Source organism: Leucoraja erinacea, chromosome 36 (genome assembly GCF_028641065.1).
Source record: "Leucoraja erinacea ecotype New England chromosome 36, Leri_hhj_1, whole genome shotgun sequence".
NCBI lineage: Eukaryota > Metazoa > Chordata > Chondrichthyes > Rajiformes > Rajidae > Leucoraja > Leucoraja erinaceus.
The window spans coordinates 10,526,147-10,544,493 of NC_073412.1; the positions used below are offsets into that span (position 1 = coordinate 10,526,147).

Below are 18,347 nucleotides of genomic sequence, written 5' to 3' on the forward strand. Positions count from 1 at the left end.
GTATTGGGGAGAACCATCATCGCAACACATCATTAAAGTCGAGGATAAGAGATCACTCGATCATCACTTATCCAAACAGTAGCGCGCGGTTTGTAGTTTTATTTGACAATGTTCAAGTCAATGGGCGATGAAAGCTATTTCATGAGTTAATGAGATTGAATGAGAAAACGATTTAGAAAATAAGCCTCATCGCCAGGCCAAGTATGTGCATTGTTTCTTTGTCCAGGCTGTTCCTCATCGCAGGATCATTGCAGGATACGCCACTTACACGACAAGACTTAAATGCAGCCGGTTGTGTTTCTAAAAGATGAATAAAGAAACTCAGTCAAAATATTTCAATGAAACTCCCTTGAAAGGAAAGTGCTTTAGTTAGTGTGAGTAAATGGTACTGCTGGTCTGCTGTGAACAGTGAAACTGCCCAGGTTAACTAACCATTGTGAACTTTAAAGGTCTGCTCATTTACATTCAAAACTGTGCTTTGTTTATGATTGATTTGGACCACCATTTGTTCTTCAGGATCATACCTGTCATCGGGATTCTCTTTCTCACCTTATGCAAGTAAGGTTCCGGGACACGATGACAATGAACGAGCTCATGGGAGTCCTGGTGTGGGCAGCAAGTCGAGCTCTGAATCCATGGCCCTAGATATCTTGCAGCAACATGCCAGTCAGTACAAGAGTAGATCACCCACGGTAAGTGTGCCAGGTCTGTGGAGAATATAATCCTTGTAACGCATCCGTCATTCAGTTCCATGCTCTACGCTGGATGAGGTGACTCCCTCCTAAGCTTTGACTGGAAATGGCGACGTGCACTCCTGAGTAGTTAGCAGGATTACTTACAAGTATAATTGATGGCTAATCACAGAATCCTTTTTGAAGGTAGATACAAAATGCTGGAGTAACTCAGCTGGACAGGCAGCATCTCTGAAGAGAAGCAATGGGTGACATTTTGGGTCGAGACCCTTCCTCAGTCTGTCTTCAGTCATTATGTCTTCAGTGTAAAGAAGGGTCGAGACCCGAAAAGTCACTCATTCCTTCTCTCCTGAGATGCTGCCTGCCCCGCTGAGTTACTCCAGCATTTTGTATTCACCGATTTAAACCAGCATCTGCAGTTCTCACCTACACAGAATCCTTTTCTGTTATCCCTGTTGCTTGAGTATAATCAATGACCTTCAGTCATGCAATCTGATCAACTCCACTGCTGTCGATTCTGCTAACATTCATCAAGCTCCTTCATTGCTTTCATAGTGGCTGTTTGAGGCATTATGTTCCCTCTGCTCCTCTCAGCTCTGAAAATGGTTTCTTTATTTAGCGCTGCTAACTGCTGTTTGTCATCCCTTACCCTTGAACAGTTTTTTATCAATCTTAAATCCCGCTCACACAGCTCCTTCATTTTTTTAAATGCTTCAAAAAAAAAATTTGCGTCTTCTGATGCCTCCCACTTTAGCAGTCAGCAACCTTCATCCTCTCTAAAACAGCACAAAATTGATTCAGGCTTTAGAGATACAGTGCAGAAACAGGCCCTTCGCCCACTGAGTCCGTGCAAACTAGCGATCAACCCATACACTAACACTATCCTACACGCAAGGGACAATTTACAGAAGCCAATTAACCTACAAACCTGTCCGTCTTTAGAGTGGGAAGAAACCGGGACATCCAGAGAAAACCCATGAGGTCACAAGGAGAGCATGCAAACTCCGTACAGACACCACCTGTATTCAGGGTCGAACCCGGGTCTCTGGTTCGGCAAGGCAGCATCTCTACCCCTGCCACCATGCCACTTGAGTTCTGAAAACTCTTCCAACATTTCTCTCATCCTCGGGACCAAGTGCAAGAACGAGCCTGTCACCCGATTCCTTTCTCATCTCTAAACCCTTGCTTGCCTCTGTCACCTCTAAAGTCCTTCACTATTTCTAATACAATAATCAGATTTCACCCCCTCACCCTCCATTGCTGTCCTCATACCCTACGCTGTCTTCTCCACCCACCATACTCACACTGGTGACGTATAGATGTGTGCTCTTTGGTTCATATTCTTTGATGACGCCAATGTAACACTTTACCCATAGCCTTGGAGAATCTTATCCAATAAATATTTATTTGTTTTTCAAAATCCTATTCAGCTTTCAGTTTTATCGTTAACCTCTCAAATTTTGTGTTTTTTTCAGAATCTGCTCAATGTTGGCGGAATTTTAAACAATGCACATTTTTTACCCATTTTATTTACTAATGTGACTGGTGGCATCTTGCTCCAGGCTCTGATAGGAAGCCCATCTGCCTCACTGCCTCAGTAATGAGGCTTTTTGGTGTAAAGGTGTTGACTCATGCTCAAATTATCAACCTCCAAATTGTTAGAATAAGATGCGTTATCTGCCGACGTGAAATCTGCAGAATGTAGAATTGATAAAGCCAAAATCCCAGCCTTGCCGTTGTTCACAAACTGTCATTAGTTCAGCCCTCGTGCTATGAGACCATATGGTCACTGGTTTGGAATTTGATCAAGCAGCAGATATGAGAAAGGCAATGTTTTTGGCTAATGCCAGGGGTCTGAGGAGAAGAAGGTGTGCCCCATGATGTGGGAGTGTGTACCTTTATAATGTTATAATGTGAGTCAAACAAAGAGCTGAGATCACCTTGGTGTTGTGAGGTAACAGCTCTACCATTTGTACACAAATGCCGCTCATCTTGGGAATCTGTTTGAATCCAGCATAGAAACTCTTTTAACTCATCTATGCACATGGATTCAAAACTAATTTCCAATTGAAGTAAATGGAAATTGTCTACAGTGGTTTTGAAGGACAGAAGTTTAAAATGAGGAATAGTGGGGCGGCACGGTGGCACAGCGGTGGAGTTGCTGCCTTACAGCATTTGCCGCGCTGGAGACCCGAATTCGATCCTGTTTAAGGGTGCCGTCTGTACGGAGTTTGTACATTCTCCCCGTGATCTGCATGAGACATTCGGTTTCCTCCCACATTCCAAAGATGTGCAGGTTTGTAGGTTAATCAGCTTGGTATAAGTGTAAAATAGTTCCCAGTGCGTGTAGGATAGTGTTAATGTGCAGGGATCGCTGGTCATCGCAGACTCGGTGTGCCGAAGGGCCTGTTTCCGCACTGTATCTCTAAACTAAAAACTAAATATCTTTGAGCCACGATCTTTAGGAAACACAGCACACTCGCCTGTCAGCTATAATGATTCAAGGAGGAATGTGTTTGGGTTGTGTCGGCCTGTTCTGTAATCATACTAGGGAACCACTTATTAGCTGGTTGGAAATAAGATCATAAAGCTAAATATAGTTTGCTTTTATAATAAAAACCAAAATGTGCAGCAGGTCAGGTAATGTTTCAGGAGGAAGAAACAGTAATCATATCAGGTTGACGATTTTCAATCAAACCTTGCAAAGGTGGTCACCATGAAATATAAACTCTGCTTTCCTCTCCCAAAGTGCTGTGTAACCTGCTGATTATTTGCAGCACTTTATTTCAGGCTCTCAGTAACTGAAGTAATTTTGCTTGTGATAGTTAATCGTCTACTATTAAAATTGTTTGCAGCACCCCCAATAAATGGAGCCAATATATTTCTTGCTCTAATGAGGCAGAGGTGAAAGTAGGCTTTTGTAGCATATCTGGTCATACGACAGCACAGCTGGGAGGGGACTGATAAAATGATCTGTAAAATATACTTCTAAATGCAAATTAGAAGAGCTATTTGATGCTCTGCAACTGTGTGGTGTGTTGAACACTCCAAGCTGCCCCTTCCAGATATAGAGGTGATGGCTGTGGAACCTCACTTGGAGTTCAGTCTGTGGGCGGTTGGTACGATGCACACACTTATTACCATCCAGAGTGGAAAATATGTGACTTCAGTGCCCGACCATGTCCTTCAATTAGCTCCCCAACTAATTAATTGTGAAGTGTGCTCACTGTTCACATGTTGCCAAGTGTGGTTGTTTATTTGAAAACAGCAGGAATTCAAAGGCAGCAGCTGAGATGATTGACGTGTCAGCCAGTTTATTCGGCAGGATACACAGCGAACCTCCTGCTCCATTTCCAAATAGCTTCAAAAAATCTTTTGTGCTTTCGTTGACAGGTAGCTGGGCCCCAGTGAATCTGCAGGATGGCAAGCAGTGACTAGTGGGGTGCCGCAAGGCTCGGTGCTGGGACCCCAGTTATTTACAATATATATTAACGATTGAGACAAGTGATTTTCAATCTGACAAGTTTGCGGATGACACAAAGCTGGGTGGAAGTGTGAGCTGCGAGGAGGATGCTATGAGGCTGCAGGGTGACGGATAGGTTGGCTGAGTGGGCAGATGCATGGCAGATGCAGTATAATGTGCATAAATGTGAGAAGTCAGATTATTATCTGAATCGTGTCAGGTTAGGAAAAGGTGGGTGCAATGAGACCTGGGTGTGCTTGTACATCAGTCACTGAAAGTAAGCAGGCAAAGCTAATGGCATGTTGGCCTTCATTGCAAGAGGATTTGAGTTTAGGAGCAAGGAGTTTTCAAAGGAGCAGGGCTACTGCAGTTGTACAGAACACTGGTAAGACTGCACCTGGAGTATTGTGTGCAGTTTTGGTCTCCTAATCTGAGGAAGGACATTATTGTTATTGCTATTGAGGGAGTGCAGCGTAGGTTCACCAGGTTAATTCACGATATGGCGGGACTGACATATGATGAAAGGATGGGTCGACTGGGCTTGTATTCACTCAAATTTAGAAGGATGAGAGGATGTTATAGAATCATATAAAATTCTTAAAGGATTGGGCAGGCAGGAAAAATGTTCCCGATGATGGGGGAGTCCAGAACCAGGGGTCACAGTTTAAGAATAAGGGGTAGGCCATTTAGGACTGAGATGAGGAAACATTTTTTCACCTGGAGAGTTGCGAATCTGTGGAATTCTCTGCCACAGAAGACTGGAAGCCAATTCACTGGATGTATTCAAGAGAGAGTTACATTTAGCTCTTAGGGCTAAAGGTATCAAGGGATATGGGGAAAAAGCAGGAATGGGGTATTGATTAGCCATGATCCTATTGAATGGCGGTGCTGGCTCGAAGGGCTGAATGGCCTACTCCTGCATTTATTTTTCAATATTTCGCCTCACCAGGAAGGAGGTGAAGTAGCAAGACTTGAACCTGCTACGGTTTACAGGTGGAAGTGCCTGGGAGTGGGGCCAGGGTGGGGAGAGAGAATCATGGAGAGAGTGGTCCCGGTGGAAGGTGAAGGGGTGGGGAGGGGACGGTGTGGCTGCAGGTGCAATCCCATTGCAGCCAGCGGAAATGATGATAGATATGCATAGGAAAGGTTTATAGGGATAGGGGCCTAATGAGGGCAAATGGGACGAGCTTAGATGGGCATTTTGGTCTGCATGGACAAGTTGAGCCGAAGGACCTGTTTCCATATTGTATTCCTCTGACTCTACAAAAGTCAACACCTCTGATGGTGCAGCACTCCCTCAGTACTGGACTGGATTGACTAATCTCAAGTTTAATGCCAGACAAGTCCATTTGAGGCATAAGTGCTTAACCTTGGCTAATTTGTGTGCAATACTAAGGAGTACTGTTTCTCTTTCAATTACAGACGAGTGAGAAGCCGCCTCATGAAAGGGAGCGAGGGGATCGAGACATCGACAAGGAACGGCCCCGTTCTTCCCCATCCCAGCGACAGATCGCCTCGCATCATCATCTTGGAATGGGGTACCCATTGCTTCCAGGCCAATATGACCTCCCATATGCAACAGGTAGGTCAAGGAGAAGACACGTTTGCATTTACAATAAAATGATCCAATTTCAGTAGTTGTGTGTACATGTGGGGTGCTGCATCTGAAGAAGGTCTGTGGAGTTAGCAACTTTGCTGCACTTCCCACTTTGTGTCAGCTGAGGATACATGCAAACCTTGAGCTGCACTCCCTGAAGGAAGGATGCAATAATTATGCCAAATTACAGCACAATTGCATAATCTCCTTATACTTTGCTGTCGTGCAGTCTGTGGAATATTTTCTCCTTTGTGATGTTTTACAATTTAAAAGATGTTAAATTATTAAAAATGTTCTTACATATGTCACTAGTTGTTCATTTACATAATTTGGCATAACTTATTATCCCAGCCATTTGCAATTAGGTGAGACCCTAAATAACACAGTATTATAATCCGTGGCACATGAAGTGTAGCGTTATTTTAATCCAGTGTCCGTGTTCCAGTCTCCGGGTGCCCGGGCAGAGTGCCTCGAGGGACATCCACTTTAGGAGGGAGGTGATGGCAGGACCTACTCCTCTGCTGCATTCCAAGCTCCATCTGTGCAACAATGTCCTGACACATTGTCATTGAGCGTGTTGCGTAACATATTTCACAAGATCCTTCCTAACACACCCTAGTGGCCAGCAGTAGACTTGCTGCCTCACAGCACCAGAGACCCGGGTTCAATCCTGACTATGGGTGCTGTCTGATTGGAGTTTGTACGTTTTGTGATCTGTGGGTTTTCTCCGGGTGCTCCAGTTTCTCCCCCGCACTCCAAAGATGTTTGTAGGTTAATTGTTGGTTTGTAGGTTGATTAGGTTTGGTTAAAAAAAGGCTTGTAAATTGTCCCTTGTGTGTAGGATAGTGCTAGTGCATGGGATGGTCACTGGTTGGTGTGGACTTGGTGGGCCAAAGGGCCTGTTTCGCATTATATCTCTAAAGTCTAAAGTTAAAGACCTGGTCCATGTAATGCCCTAGACAAGATATTACAAGATCATCGAGCCAAACCCATCACAGTATTTTTCTTGTTGTGTTAGATTATTTATTTTTCCCTTGCTGGCTGGAAGTGGGGGTTGGTTGCTGGAGCGCATGTGTGTAGGGAGGAAGGTGCTGCTCGCCGCACTGTTCATTATTCTCTCCTAATCCCAGGACTGTCCACCTTCATTTACAGGCCTCTCCTCCCCAGCCATTGTCGCAAGCCAACAGGCTGCAGCACAAGCCTCGGTGTCCAACCTGTTCCCACCAACCAGAAGGTGAGAATGGTAAGCAAAATCAAAGACTATTTTTCCTCTTTTATGTTGTATGTTTACTGAAGGCATGCAGGGAAACACACAGGATGGTGAATGAGGTTGGTAAACTGCTGGGACAAATATTTGAGTGCGGTATGATGTTGGGATGGGATTTGAGGCACATTTCAAGAGAAAGGCTCTGGGAGTGGGAACTTGGGGGCAGCACAGTGTCTCACCTCACAGCACAGTGTCACAGTGTCTCACCTCACAGCTCCAGAGACATGGGGGCAGCACAGGAACTTGGGGGCAGCACAGCTCACCTCGGTGTGGAGTTTACACGTTCTCCCTATGCCTCTGTCTGTTCCCACATCTCAAATATGTATAGGTTAATGGGCTGCTGTAAATTTCCCCTGGTGCAGGTGAGTGGTAAAATCTGGGAGAACTTGATGCGAATGTGGAGAAAATAAAAGGAATCAGTGTAAAACGGTTGGTTGAAACTCGGTGGTAAAAGGGCATGTTTCCATGCTGTATCTCTCTAACTATGAATGAGAAGGTGTTCAGAAGTGGAAGACAAAATGTTTGAGGAGTGGTAGCATTACTGATTAGAGCTCTGACGAGAGTCAATGTCCTTGAGGGGACAAAATCCAGTGGGTTAAAATTCAGAATCATGATTGGACCAGATAAGCCACTGAGTGTATTGTAAAGATCAGTAGGTAGAATAACGATGGAAATTTCACTTCAGACTGGTTACTCTAAGATGTGAAAGAACTGCTGATTGTTGAGATTGGGGAACGTTTGTCATCTGGAAATTATGCTGTGATGGATTTTAGTGTTTAGGTAAAGATGGGGTGAAATTTTTGAAATGTGCGCAGGTAGTTTTCCTTCAATTAGTGTGGTTTAAGCTTGTTGTAAAGAAGCATTGCTGTTTATGGTTCTGGGAATGAGGGAGCCAACTGTTTGGTCTTTTGAAGTAGGGCTAACTCCAATGGAATGCATCAGATTGTCTGAATAGAGAGGAACCAGGTAAAGATTAACTGTTAAAATTGCACCTGCATCTTTGAGTTGTTGTTGCATGGGTGGGAAAGAGGCATAATAAGACACAATTCCATGCCTGACTGGGGATGGAGAATATGGTGAATGAGGAGGAAATGGTGCAATTGGTGTATTTTAAAGGAATAACTTCAGTGAAACATGCTGAATACAGGGTCTTAAAGGGCCAGTCCCACGGCAATTTTTTCGGCATCATTGACTGACGCTTCAGGTCACTGAAAAATACACGGCGTGATGATGTATGACGCGGCGTGATGTATGACACGGCGTGATGATGTATGACACGGCCTGATGATGTATGACACGGCGTGATGATGTATGACACGGCGTGATGATGTTTGACGCACGGTGTTTTTTCAAGTGTCGCAACATTTTTTTTGTCGCCACTGGATTTTGAAATTATCAAAATCTTTTGGCGACACTGATATGATGCCGGCAAAATCACCAAGTGGGACAGACCCTTAAGAGGCAGAAGTAAAGATAAGAAAGGCAAACAGGATATGAAAATGGACGGGAATTGTGGGGGGAATCATGAGGGGAATCTGGGCTAGAGGACACAGGTTTAAGGTAAGAAGGGAAAGATTTAATAAGAACCCAAGAGGCAGCTATTTCACACAGAAGGTGGTGGGTTTATGGAAATGAGCTGCCAGAGGAAGTAGTTGAGGCAGTTACAATAACAACATTTAAAAGACATTGGGACAGTTACATCGATAGGAAAGGCAAACAATGGATAAATGGACAAATTGGGCCAACAGGGCTGTTTCCATGCGGTATGACTCTAAGGAAGTATTATTTAGGGATGTAAATAGCTGGTGGTAAGAAAATAAATTTGGCCAAGATTTGTCTGGAGCTTAGTGATTACTTTTACAGGCATTTACCAATGAAGAGGATGCTACCAAGAAGGGGAGGCGGTGGAGATGATGCATGGGGGTGGATGCTATTGTGGAGCTATCAGAGAGCTGTGCTTAAAACAAAATAGAGGGGAAGGGCCTGGGCCTGACTGCTGGGGATGGTGCTAGAGATTGCGATGGACTTGCCACGACTACCACTTCTTTGGTATGGAGATGCCAGAACTATTTGGCTAAGTAAGTGTGACACTCACAGCCAGGTACAGTGCCCTCCATAATGTTTGGGACAAGGACCCATCTTTTATCTATTTGCCTCTGTACTCCACAATTTGAGATTTGTAATAGAAAAAAAATCACATGTGGTTAAAGTGCACATTGACATCAACCCAACCTTAGGCTTACCAAAATCAACTGTTTGGAACATTATTAAGAAGAAAGAGGGCACTGGTGAGCTTACTAATCGCAAAGGGACAGGCAGGCCAAGCAAGACCTCCACAGCTGATGACAGTAAAATTCTCTCAATAATAAAGAAAAATCCCAAAATACCTGTCCGACAGATCAGAAACACTCTTCAGGTGTGGATTTGTCAATGACCACTGTCCGCAAAAGACTTCATGAACAGAAATACAGAGGCTACACTGCAAGGTGCAAAAACACTGGTTAGCCGCAAAAATAGGATGGCCGGGTTACAGTTTGCCAAGAAGTACTTAAAAGAGCAACCAAGTTCTGGAAAAAAGTCTTGTGGACAGATGAGATGAAGATGAACATATCAGAATGATGATGGCAAGACCAAAGTATAGAGAAGGAGCTGCCCTAGATCCAAAGAATACCACCTCATCTGCAAAGCACAGTGGTGGGGGTGTTATGGCCTGAGCATGTATGGCTGCTGAAGGTTCTGACTCTCTTATCTTCATTGATGATACAACTGCTGATGGTAGTAGCTTAATAAATTCTGAAGTGTATAGACACATCCTATCTGCTCAAGTTGAAACAAGTGCCTCAAAACTCATTGGCCAGCGGCTCATTCTACAGCAAGACAATGATCCCAAACATACTGCTAAAGCAACAAAGGAGTTTTTCAAAGCTAAAAAATGGTCAATTCTTGAGTGGCCAATTCAATCACCCAATCTGAACCCAATTGAGCATGCCTTTTATATGCTGAAGAGAAAACTGAAAAGGACTAGCCCCCAAAACAAGCATTAGCAAAAAATGGCTGCAATACAGGCCTGGCAGAGCACTACCAGAGAAGACAGCAGCAACTGGTGATGTCCATGAATCGCAGACTTCAAGCAGTCATTGCATGCAAAGGATATGCAACAAAATACTAAACATGGCTCCTTTCATTTACATGACATTGCTGTGTCCCAAACATTATAGTGCCCTGAAATGGGGGGACTGCTGTAATTTCTACATGGTGAAACTAAACTGTATAAAAATTGCCTTTTTTAAAATCTGACAATGTGCACTTTAAACACATGTGATTTTTTTTCTATTACAAATTTCAAATTATGGATTACAGAGGCAAATAAATAAATGATGGGTCTTTGTCCCAAACATTATGGAGGGAACTGTAGGAAAATAGGAACAGGAGTAGATGGATGTGGTAAGCTGAAGGGCATCTTTCAGTTCAGTACAGCTCCATGACTTTCTGAGTCGATCACTTGGCTGCTCAAGCCTGCTCTGCGCCATTCATTATTACCATCGACAGATGTGTTTAACACTTTTGTCTCAGACAAGATGATGGTAGTCAGTGTAGTTTCTCAGAGTCTATGCAGAGACCACTGGTTCTAATATACTGTGGATATGGCCGTGTAAACTAATGTTTCATGATTTGCAGCTGACGCCAAAAGTATCCTAAACAGTGAGGATAAGGAAGGGCTGAAGACAACATGAATAGCTTTTCAGAAGGGCAAGCAAACAACAGATGGGATTTATGTTTTGGCAGGAGGAAGGAGGCGAGGCAGTATTTACACAGTTGCACAGTTGTAGTGTGTGTGGGAGCCGAGAGAGCGGAGTGTGTGTGTGCACAGGCATGAAAGTGGCAGTCTGTTGATAGAGTGAAGTAAATGGGCTTGGGTACAAACATCAAGGTGTCGAGTACAGAACCAGGAAGGTTGCATAGGACCAATATTTAAACAAAACCTGGTTGATTTACAGCTGGGGAAGTGCGTCTAATTTTGGTCACTGCTAAAGAAACAAAGTCAAGCTTAGAGAGAGGGTGCAGAAGAGTAGTCCTCGGGGCCAGGAATTTCAGCTGTAATATAATGGGGAATCCTTACCTTGTAGCAAAGGTGGAGAGAGCATTTAATAGTGTACGTGTTAATGTTTCTATGGGTTGTAGCCTTAGTTGTGTTGTAACAATGAACCCAAATGTAATGTCATCTGGAGATCAATGCCCCTGGTAGGGTTACTTGTACGGGAAAGTCAAAGAGAAGGTCAGACAGATAATGTTACAACTTTTAATAACTTAGCAGTAATGGAGGCAGATGAAGAGTCCCCAGTTCTGAAGAGCTTTAGCAGAGGAAGCTCTTTATACTTTGTGTTAGATTTGGATTCATCGTCCACCAGGGCTCGTGAGGTTACTGATGTGCAGTGACTGTGCTGAAAGAACTCACAGGCAGCTCCTTCCAAACTGCCATTCCCTCCACCACAACAGAGATGGGATTGGGTGCTCCGGTCATTGTGAGTCTTCAGTCACAAATTCACATATGCGGCCTTCATACATTGGTCAACTTGCACTGGGGAGTGAGGATGGATGTGAAATAGGATAGTGCAGGTGTGTCTGAGATTCCTCCTTGAGATGTCTTCTGCTCAAAGCAACATGATAAAGTGGCCCGTTCGTCCCAGGTGGATATCAGTCTGGATAAACCAGATTACTCCCAAACGATAGCCCAAAATGCAACATCACCTTCACCAAATGCAACCTTGGAGCTGTTATGGATAATGCAAGCAGCGGCTGACCTGAGGGAAGGCTGCTAGTAGGTGCATGAGAACTTGCTGGTCAGAGGATCAGCATTGCAGCACCTCGAGAGACAGGGTGTGCTGGGAGGGATGACTGATAGGGCAGCATCCACACTGACTGGAGAGCAGAATCTGCGCATGAGAAGCATTGATGCTGTTGATTTTGCCTTTAAGAACATTCTCCGCAGAGAGAGATTTATAAAGCCTTATGACTGAATTGTCTGCAATGGTGCCAGTGCACATTGGTGCAACTTTTGATTCAGAGGAAGAACAAAAAGAACAGTTTTATGTCAGTCATGATGAGGAAGACAAGAATCATTTTAGTTAGCAATGACTATGCAAGACTCAGTAAGGACCAACACGGCTCGCAATGAGGGAGATGCCAATTCCAGTGCCTTTCTCCCTTCTCAGCAGAAGTGCTGAATATGACCTTGTGATTTACAACAAAGTATTTAGTTCACATGACAGATAAACAACTGCATAAAGAATCGGGTGCAAACTGCTAGCAATACATCACATGGGGATGAGATCGGAAGAACCTTTGCTTCGCCAGAGATACAAGGAGTGCTGGCCACTTCCCCACTGACCAGTGGCTGATCCATCTTGCAGGCTCGAACAATGCCTAAAATCAAAATTCAAGGGTAGTGAATCTGTGGAATTCTTTGCCACAGATGGCTGTGAAGGCCAAGTCAATAGATTAAGGCAGAGATAGATAAATAGATAGATTCTTGATTAGTATGGGTGTTGGGTTATGGGGAGAAGGCAGGAGAATGGGGTTAGGACGGAAAGATAGATCAGCCATGATTTAATGGCAGAGTAGACTTGATGGGCCGAATGGCCTAATGCAGCTTCTATCACTTATGACCTTATGACTTTGGATGAAGTCTGCTGCTGCAGGGTCCCTGGAAATGCACAGAATGAGAAGAAAGCACAGCCAAAGAATGCACCCTCCCCCTGACCAATAATGAAGACAAGAGCCGCTCCGCAAGGCCATGAAATCTGCCGTCTAAAGTCCTGAACTTTTAACACGAAACATCGTCAGGTTTGGGTTGACAGAAGAGAAATGCAGCTCAAGTACTTGCTCTGAACAAAAGAGGAAAGCCCACTGTGATTGCAAAGACAAGTATAATAATCTAGAAAAATACCAAGCCCTCCAACAAATCAAAGCACGAATATGACTTGAGAAAATGCATGCAATTGGTGAGGGAAAGCCTCCAACTTGTGAACACCCATGATATGTAGAGCCTCTTCATTGAATAGTTTCCTAACCGCAGGAGGCTATTGAACCCATCAAGTCTTTGCTAGCTCACCGAACCATTCCATTCCCATCAATTCCTGCCAGTTTCTACCAACCTGCACACTGGGGGAAACTTGGTGATCAGTTAATCTACCGACCCACGCATATTTGTGGTGTTTGAGGAAACTGGAGCTCCCAGGGGAACCCACATGGTCACAGGGACAATGTGCAAATTTTCCACATGACAGCACCTGAGTTCAGAATCGAACCTGCTGGTCCATTATTCTGTGTTCGCACTTCTGGGTGAGATGCTAACTGCATTTCGTTGTCTCTGTACTTGTACACTGCACAATGACAATAAAGTTTGAATCTGTATGTGGTGAGAGACAGTGGCTCTACTATTTGTGTCACTCTGCCACCCATCTATTGTAAGATACATTGCACATTATTTCTGTAAATTGCAGCTTGTAGCACTGTTCACACATAGAGATTGCTGAAAGTTTAGCTAGTTTCTAACCCTGTACATTTTCTGTTTCAGGGTGTGAGAGGGAGTGATTACTTTGTTCAAAGTCATGTGACTGGATCACATGAGGACGCTCAGCATTTTTATAGACATCAGTTCAATGGTGTTCCTGGTTCCTGCCGTGAAGTCGGGCAGACTATTGTAATGTTTCTCCTGCGGACTCAGACATCTGTGTTGGAGACCTGATGCCTATTATGTATGTGTCTCGGAGGCTATGAGCAAAAGCAGCCTGCCTTTCTCACAATGTAAATATATTGTAGAATATGCCACCCTTCCCCCTCAATGAAAGAAGTTTCCAATATTGACTGTACATTGCTATTTGTTGAGTTCACTGCATCATACGGATCGAGGGGCACTGTAAAACTGGTCCCTGCTGTAATTCTGGCTTGTCCTTTGCATGCTGTCCCGTGGCCTGGCCACACCTGGATGGGAATTGGGGAACTCCTGTGACTGTCATTGTTGACGTCCTGAACCAAGTGAGCAAGTTGTTTTTAAGTGACTGGATGAAGATGTTTGGGCAATGTTGGTGCTTTTAACGTGTCTTCTCACCCCCAGTTCCTTTTCATCGCAAACTCTGTCCAAGAATCACCATCACGACAAATACGTTTTTATTGCCACTTGCATAATGCAGCTGTGTCATCCTAGAGGGCGAGAGACTCTTCATGTTAGTTTGCCACCACCGTAGGTTTAACAGGGGTTGACAGGCCTTTTTGTACCCAGTGGGTAATGCTAGTGTCTGCCCAGTGTTGATTTAAATACATTGGCAGTGCAGACAAAGCTAGCTCCTCAGACTGAAGGATGTCAGTACTGGGCTATGCCCTTCAGTTACCTGTTGTTAGCACCAAGCACTTCTAGCTCAACTGTAGCATGTCAAGGCCAATGGAGCAGAGTAGCTCCCTCTCACACCGAGTGATATCTTATCCATAGCTCACACCGGCATTCCACAGACCTTACCCGTCCCAGCATCGCATCAACTCCTGGGCCAGTCCGCTGACTCAAAAGAGGGGAAGCTGCTGGTCATCAGTGTTTGCATTCAGATCCGAGAAAAACCAGTGAATCACAACACACCAGCCAGTTCCACTCTCAATATTTATTAGTCGAGCATAGGAGGAGCACTTGGCACTGCCTCACCTCACATGTGAAGGACTTGTAGATGTGCGAGGTGGCAGGAGAGCAGTTGTATACACAGGTAGCTGTGCTATGAAAGAAGAAAAAATGGTTCCAATTATACCGTTCTCCAACTTCGCATATTCCACATGTACGTGCACACACACCACGCTTTCGTGCACACAATCGGAGTTGGGTTCATTCTGACACGAGCTCCAAGCACAATGGATGATCCGAGCACTCTGGTCGTTCTGATCACCTCTGGTTCCAAGTGAAGGCACTTAAAGATATAGTTTGTTACTTTGGAAACTTTTTCTGAGTTAGTGCAGTGGCACACAGATCTTGCCTCCCTATTAGTCAGCGCCAGATCTATCATAACTGTCGGAGCCATTGACTCCCTTGTAAACATGTTGTGTATGAAGGACATGCCTGACTGGCTAAAGAGAGGCAGAATCAGTATCCCAAGGCCTTGAGAAATGTAAATAGGATATTTTATAAGTTGAGAGCAGGACCAGAAGATGACATCAAGACTTCTCTTCTGCATTTAGGAATAAGATCAACAGCTGAAAACCACTTCATTTCCCTCTGCTATTTCTACCAAACCTGTCAACTAGACAAAGCAGGCAACTCTGCTCATCTACAGGATACTGAACCGTAGGATAAGATTTTAAGCTTTCACTCCTTGTTACTGAACCTCTGTACATTCTTGGACAGTTAGAAATCCTGACATGTTTTGTCTAGTTACAATCTCTATTGATGAGACTGTGAGGAGATCTGGAGCCATGCTGGCTGGCCAGGAATGAGAGCGTCCAAACTAGAATGGTTTTCAGTTCACTATATCAATATTCCATCACAAATTGTCATACTTTTAGCGAGTGAACTGAGCTGCGTTCTGTGCAGAACATGCTGGGGATGCCCAGGGTCAGCTGATCTTTTCTCCACTTCAAACATCTTTTATTCAATTTGGAAATAATGGACACGAGTGTCTAAATGGGCTATTTTCCAAATTCTCAAGAGTGTAATTAACTGAACTTTCAGAGTGGGTGACTTTAAAACTTGTTGACTCAAAATGCTAATCCCTTCGCTAGAGCAACCAGGATAAATAATGTTTCCTCCTACACAATTCTAAGAGCAGGGCTGATGGATAGGGCTGGGTGTGACCCCAGCAATGAGTTACTCGTGTGGCTGCACAACGCTGAATCGCTCTGCCCCCTCCCAGTCAGTGCTGCATTTGCATGGCAGCCTGCACCCTCCACCTGCCACAGACCACACGTCAACCAGGTTGTAACCAGCTTGTTGGGCTGCAGGGTGGGGACTAACTTTGGCCACAGATTTGCAACAAACGTTAAGTTTGGGGGAAGAGGAAAGTGGAGGTGAAGTTTGCTGAAACGCTGACCGACATTTGAGATTGGTCATCAAGCTTTTCCTCAGAATGGTGAAGTGTGGGCTTCATATCCAGTTTAGGCATCGCCATGAGAATGAGTCAGGGCCTGGATGTTTTACACTGCACGTAAAGGAACGTGGAAACTCAGTCTGTTATCACGTTGTCAAAGACGGAAGTGTTCAACAAAGGCTCACAAACGGCATCACAGTTCATTTTACAACCTGTTTTCACTGTTTTGGGGTTTTTGGTGATTCCCCTGCGACACCTCACTGTGATCGTCTCAGCATTTCTTGGCTTTTTTGCTGCCTTTATTTCCGACACCTGCCCAGCTCTCTCGCTCTCTCTCTCTCATCCTTGCCCTTCTCCCACCAACAATACGTATTGTCCCCACCTCTCATGTGCAGAACCTCTTCACTGTTGCCAGGTGCTGTTTGCTGTAAATATTGTACAGAGAAACTATTGTAAAATGTTTAATTTTTTTTTTAATGAAAAATGTCCAAGATTCTGGTTTCTGGAATTTTTTTGTTTGTGGGTGAATTTGTTTCCAAAATCCTAATTATGTGATATTTACCTTTCTTGAACACTGCTGTTTGGTACTGGTGAATCCAACAGCATCCTTGGGTTCTCCTTTGGAATGACTAGATTCAGTGCTGAGGTAGGATTAAAAACCCGGTGATTCTGGAGTACACGGAAAACACCTCACCTGTCAATACTCCCTCAAAGGCCAGAGTTAAATTCCTGATCATTCCAAGGAGAATAATCTATGTATCAACTCGCTTCCTGGGCTATTGATGGAACTCTGAGCACCACAAACCTGTCTTGTTTCTGACCCAGTCTCACAGTCACCCACACTCACTCCCATGGTCACACAGAGATGTGTGGTTACATCTCTCCGCGGTCCTTAAATGAGTAAACCCTGGGAGGAACACAGAGTGCTGCCTTAGATCTGCTCCTCCAGATCAGTACATTTGTCTCCTTAAATCCATACCATCTTAAAGCCTTCATTTAACTGAAGTAAGAACAGAGGCGGTTCCAGGAGTTGCGCCTTAGCGCTGCAGATTGGTGCGGACCTCTTCCCAGCTGATGGACGCTGCCTGAGTCTGTGTCATCCTCTGACTAATTGGCACTGGTGCTGCCCTTGGATGCTCAGTCGTGTTGCGTGGCATGCTTCACGTTTGGATGGGTTGAAGAGGGACGCCCCTTCACTATGACCTGAACACTGCTCTGGCGTACGACCCACACACTGACCCAGTTTAGTCAGTCCAGGATGGTTTGGATGATGCACTTCTTGACACCACGTCAGCAGTCCAGGGTCAGAGTTCCTGTTCATCTTTCCATCAGGTCTGCCGAAGCTCCAGTCCCTGTGGGTCACAGGTCAATATCCAGCCCAGCTGGGACCATCTGTTCCAGCGCAGAACTTGGTTCTGCCATTCACTGAGGGTTTCAATATAAAAGGGAACACTGAGGGGGCGAAACAAACTCTTGCTCCCTGCATCATCCGAGCATTTGGAAATAGCAACCACATTCTTTGAAAGCTCAGATACAAAATCCCAGTCACCACACCACACAGACTTGCAATCCTACCCATAAATAGTCCACCCCTGGCATCTGGAGGCCAACCATTACCACGTGGAACTGTGCCTGGCTGTTCCCTCTCCATCCTGTGGGCATTAGGAACTGATTCTACAGGAGGTTATCAAACCTGACCTGTCGGTGACTTGTTGACGTCAATAACCAGACTGGTCACCCGCCCCCTTGTGGGGATATTCCATGATAATGTTGAGAATCCATTGGTAGTTCCACCAGTCTCTGCTACTGGGACATTCTCTCTCCGGGGATGTACCTCTCCCAGAGCTCCGGGTCTCTGCCATCACAGTAGCTCAGATTCCTTCATCCTTCCACCATCCTTCACAGATCACGAGGATGCACTGACCCCTTCCTCCCCAGCCAGAGGGGAAGGCTGGCCATTCTTTCTCTCACTTGTATAGTTTCCTGAACCCACTCCCCCCCCCCCCCCCCCCCCCCCCCCCCCCCCCCACCCCGTGAATGTAGCTGTGCGTCAGACTGACGGAGCCTCACGGTACTTGAAGTGTAGACGTTTACAACCTATTTTTTTTGTTGCTGCGTTGGATTTGGTTTCTTTAAGTGAAATGGAAGCTCTTACTGGTGTATCACATGTAAAGTGTATATTAAGTAGTTCTTTTTTTATACAGTACTGTACCTTGCCTTGTGCATTTAGGCAAAAAAAGTAATAAATCTTTTTATGAGACAATCA

The 18,347-nt window shown here is 44.8% G+C and overlaps 1 protein-coding gene across 1 annotated transcript in view; it reads left to right on the forward strand.

The window, feature by feature from the left end:
- LOC129713546 (zinc finger protein 609-like) overlaps positions 1–16,756 on the forward strand; it is a 183,494-nt gene extending 166,738 nt beyond the window's left edge. The window contains 4 exon segments of the mRNA XM_055662659.1: positions 517–692; positions 5,578–5,737; positions 6,905–6,986; positions 13,597–16,756. Of these exon segments, the coding sequence (XP_055518634.1) occupies positions 517–692; positions 5,578–5,737; positions 6,905–6,986; positions 13,597–13,603 (425 nt within the window). The 3' untranslated portion in view covers positions 13,604–16,756.
- The last annotated feature ends 1,591 nt before the right edge of the window (positions 16,757–18,347 follow it).